The following is a 4,849-nucleotide window of genomic DNA, read 5'->3' as shown; positions in this document are numbered from 1 at the left end:
TGCTTCCACTTGCTGTTCAGAGGCCTCAGTCTCAGGAGTAAACGTAATTCTCAATAAACGTAATTCTGAAAATATAAATAATGTAAACAATAAATTGACAGCAATAAGCAGCATGTGCAATACAGTTTAAACTGGCAAGTCCCTGAGAGTAGTGTGTGTGTGTGTGTGTGTGTTCAGAGTCCAGGGTTTGAGTGTATGACAGGTATGGGGGGCAGGGCAGAGAGGAAGTTCATCTTCCTGACAGCCCGGTGGATGAAACTGTCCTTCAGTCAGCTGGTCCTGGCTCGGAGACTCCACAGTCTCCTCCCTGATGGCAGCAGGCTGGGTGGGGTCACCAGCAATATATCGGGTCAGACGGGTGTTGTGAATGTCCTGAAAGGAGGGGAGAGAGGCACCAACAATCGTCTCAGCTGCTCTCACTATGCACTGGAGGGTCTTTCTGCAGGATACCACACAGTGATGCAGCTGGTCAGAACACTCTCGATGGTGCCTCTGTAAAAGGTGGGTGCACGTGATGTGGGCCGGGGCCCTGACTCTTCTCAATTTACGGAGGAAGTACAGACATTGAGCCTTCCTGGCCAGTGATGCGGTGTTGTCAGTCTAGGAGAGGTCCTCTGCGATGTGCACACCCAGGAACTTGGTGTTGCTCACGCTCTCTACAGCAGCACCGCCGATGGTCAGAGCAGTATGCTGGGTATGCACTCTCCTGAAGTCCAGAACAATTTCTTTCATCTTATCAACATTCAGAGAGAGATTGTTGTCTCTGCACCACATGGCCAGGTGGCTCACTTCGCTCCTGTCGTTTGTTTCATCACTGATGTGACGCACAACAATTGTGTCATCCGCAAACTTGAGGAAGAGGTTGGAGCTGTAACTTGGTGTGCAGTTGTGGGTCAGCAGAGTGAAGAGGAGAGGGCGTAGTACACATCCTTGGGGGGGCCCCTGTTGGTGTCAAGGGACTCAGGGAACCCATGCAGAGAGCACACAGACAAAGCAGAGACTGGTCACGGTTTTAACACAGATTTATTGAACAAAACAAAGAATTGAACTGAGGTGGGGGCCTGGGATGAAACTAACCAAAGGGGCGCACCGAGGGCAAGGGTGAGCGGTGGAGAGCGCCAGCGGCGGTCTGAAGAGTGGGCCGGGGGGGAGCCGATGCCCTGCAGGACAGAGTTCTGGGTCATCTGAGACTGGGCAGGAGCCAGGACCACAGCGAGCAGGGCCGAAACAGAACCAGGGCAAGGGATAGCAGGACCAAAGCAGAACTGGGGCAGGACTGCAGGACAGGAGAAGAACACACAAGTTTGTTCAGGTTAAAACACCAGGGTAGTAATGTGCTGAGGCCTGATTCACGCAACTACTAGAGTCGCTGAAGCTGATGCTGCGATCTGGCAGGGAGTGGAGCGTGGAACCGGCTTGTATGGCTGGAGAAAGTGGCCAGAGTGCTGCATTGCATCTGACTGCTGTTGCTGCTGATTAACAAACTAATTAGTATCAGCCACTGCAGGGAGCGGCACAGGAGAGTTGAGCGAAAGCAGAGGGGAGAGAGAGAGAGAGAGAGAGAGAGAGAGAGAGAGAGAGAGAGGGAGAAGCAGGGAGGTCAGGTGGGGCAGATGAAGACTGGGGAGGGGCCCTGACAGCTGGAGAATGATTGTGTTGAATACTGAACTGAAGTCAATGAACAGCATTCTGACATACGTGTCCTTCATGTCCAGACGAGTGAGGCTGAGTGGAGGGCAGTGGAAATAGCCTCACTGGTCAAACGGTTGGACCGATATGCATACTGGTAGGGGTTCAGGAAGGGGGGGATGACAGATTTGATGTGCTGCATCGGAGAATCAGATGACTTCGGTTGAAATAAGGTTTACTGATGCATCAGGAGAAGTGACACTAACAGAACAGCAGCTCACACACGCAATGCCAGCATCAGTTCGAATGATCCCTCTCACACCTTTAGTCTTGTATCCTCCTTCAGTGGGAGCCACATCCAGATTGATGGTGAAAGGAAAACAAAGATAAGTTGGCGCCTGGGTATAATCTGGCCTTGAGAAGTGCTGGTAGAGCCTGTCTGTCCGACTACAACAAGATTTACGTGAGGTCAAAAATGTACAGAAAAGATACAGAGCGCACATCTGCTACAAACACTACATTTGCCCAAGGAGGTCAAATTAGGTTTGAGATTAACTCCAAATAAGGAAAGTAATTTTTCCTTCACAAGGTTATGTGCAACTGGATTCAGCAGAGAGGTGGAGCTGTCACAGGGCTGCGGTGTGTGCTTGTAGTCCGTAATGCTCTGCATTCCCTGCCACAGACTTTGGGTGTCTCTTCTGTCACTGAAACAGTGGGCTATCCTCCTGGAGTACTGCCTCTTAGCCCTGATGCCACATGACAGGTTGGCCCTAGCTGTCCTCAGGCCCAATTTATTTCCACCTCTGAAGGCAGCATCCAGAGTCTTCATGAGCCTGTAGACCTTCTCTGTCAGCCATGGCTTCTGATTGTCCTGCACAGTGATGGTCTTTGTGTCCGTAACATCATCAATAGAGTTGGTGATGTAGGCAGTGACAGTCTCTGTGTACTCCTGGAGGTCTGTGGTGTTGTTGTTGGTGGCAGCCTGTTAAAACATGTTCCAGTCAGTGGAGCTGAAACAGTTCTGAAGTGCCTCCCAGGAACCCTCCGACCAAACTCATACTTGCTTCCGAACTGGTTTGGTGACTTTAACCAGTGGTCTGTATGCTGGCATTAGCATTCACAGTGATGTGTTTCGAGGCACCGAGGTGGGGGAGGGGCAGGGCCTTGTAAGGTCCACTCACGGGGGTGAAGACATTATCCAGAGTGTTGTTTCCTTGTGTAGGAAAGTCAATGTGTTGTTGTATTTGAGAAAAGTAGTTCTTGGGTCTGCATGGTTGTAGTCCCCAGCCAGAATCAGAAAAGCATCTGGGTGGGTCGTCTGCTGCTCACTGATGTGCTGGTAAAGTTCATTCACTGCCTCACTCCTGTTGTTGTTGCTGGAGGTGGGAGGGATGTATACAGCAACAAGCAGTATGGCCGTAAACTCCCTCAGTGGATAGAACGGCCGGCACTTAATAATGATGAACTTTACCAGTGGTGAGCAGTGTTTGCAGACACAGCAGCATCACGGCACCAGGCATCATGGATGTAAACCCAGAGACCCCGCCACGGGTCTTTCCTCCTTCAATGAGAACTCTGTCCACTCAGTGGCATGTTAACCGGTCAAGTTGAATGGTGCAGTCCGAGATGTCACTGTTGAGCCATGTTTCCACAAAAACAAACACACAGCACTCTCTCACAGACCTCGTGGATGAGTGAAACAGTCTAATATAGTCCAGCTTGTAATCCAGAGTCCACACGTTGGCCAGCAGAATGGTGGGGATAGCCGGCTTATGTGGGTTAGCTGCTAGCCAAGTCTGGATACCTCTGCGCTTACCTGTCTTCGGCTTTAAAATTTAATCTAACCTAGTCTCAGAGAACCTTTGGATTTGTTGGGTTTTCTGTGTATAATATTGTAGGTTTTTAACCTAACCCAGTAAGTTACTGACTTTATGTGGATTTACAATATTATTGGATCTTTAACTTAATATTTGAGTTAGTCAGGCATGTTCATGTCATATAATAATGTTGAAGGCTCTTACTATTTAAACTTGAGGCAAATTAGTGACATTGTGTTTACTTCTCTACTGGAAAGTACTTTGACTCAGTTGCTGTGGTTTTAAATGTGCTGTATAACTAACAGTGACCTGACTACATCATAAGATCCTACTAACAAATCACATTGATGACCTATGTGGTGATTAAAGAAGAAAGAAACAACACAAGGTCTATATTGAAACAGCAGAAAGTGCAACATAGATTCACATGTTTCTTAACATTTGTGGGTGTGTATCAGCTGCTACCAGTAAAAACAATTGTGTGTAGCTTCATAACATAACACCTTTGCTGGAGCTCATCAGTGTTAAAGTCATTATTAAACACGTTGTAAATGTTAATCTGTTTAAATACATTCAAAACATTTCACAAAGCACTCATGAAGCTGCAGACAGTTAAAAGTTTATTTACAATCAATGTGGAGTTCAAAACAAGTTTAGCATTTCCAATAATGCATCAAGAAATAAATCACTGATGAGGATGAAGGATGAAGAATGATACCAAACATACAGCAGCCTGTACCAATAGTACATTTATCCAGATGATCAGCCTGGTTCTTCTCCCAGCTCCACCACCACCACAGTCCAGAATCCATCTGGTCTGATCATCACGGACTGCTGACATATTTCCTCACAACTATTGTTGAAGTACAGTCTGAAGCTGCTGTAAAATTTTCAACCTGTTTAAATTATTTTTTCCACAGATGTTTCAGGATGATGACTTCTCACCTGTGTGAAGTCTCATGTGGACTTTCAAATTACTATCTTTATTGAAACTTTTCCCACAGGTTTTACAGGTGTACGGCTTCTCACCTGTGTGAATTCTCATGTGGACTTTCAAATTACTTTCTTTATTGAAACTTTTCCCACAGGTTTTACAAGAGTATGGCTTCTCACCTGTATGAGTTCTCATGTGAAACACTAAGTAATCCTGACGACAGAAACTTTTCCCACATGTTCCACAAGAATATGGCTTTTCCTCGTTGTGGATTGCTGTGTGCCTTTTATGTGTTGATGTGTTAGAAAATCTTTTTCCACATGTGTTACAAATGTATGGCTTTTCATCTGTGTGAGTTCTCATGTGAAGCACCAAGCTGTCATGACGAGAGAAACTTTTCCCACATGTTGTACACGAATGCGGCTTCACACCTGTGTGAATTGTCATATGTTTTTTAAGTCGTGATAAG

The 4,849-nt window shown here is 46.6% G+C and overlaps 1 protein-coding gene across 1 annotated transcript in view; it reads right to left on the bottom strand.

Annotated features, from left to right (window-relative positions):
• Positions 1-600: 600 nt before the first annotated feature.
• LOC103374115 (zinc finger and SCAN domain-containing protein 31-like) overlaps positions 601-4,849 on the bottom strand; it is an 11,332-nt gene continuing 7,083 nt past the window's right edge. Inside the window, exons 6-10 of the mRNA XM_008304149.1 lie at positions 4,392-4,559; positions 2,690-2,733; positions 2,314-2,611; positions 1,078-1,276; positions 601-874 (exon numbers count right to left, since the gene is read on the bottom strand). Of these exons, the coding sequence (XP_008302371.1) occupies positions 601-874; positions 1,078-1,276; positions 2,314-2,611; positions 2,690-2,733; positions 4,392-4,559 (983 nt within the window). The remainder of the gene's footprint in view (positions 875-1,077; positions 1,277-2,313; positions 2,612-2,689; positions 2,734-4,391; positions 4,560-4,849) is intronic.

This window comes from Stegastes partitus, unplaced genomic scaffold (genome assembly GCF_000690725.1).
Source record: "Stegastes partitus isolate 25-593 unplaced genomic scaffold, Stegastes_partitus-1.0.2 Scaffold2147, whole genome shotgun sequence".
NCBI classification, from domain to species: Eukaryota; Metazoa; Chordata; class Actinopteri; family Pomacentridae; genus Stegastes; species Stegastes partitus.
This window is presented reverse-complemented; position numbering and strand designations above follow the sequence as displayed.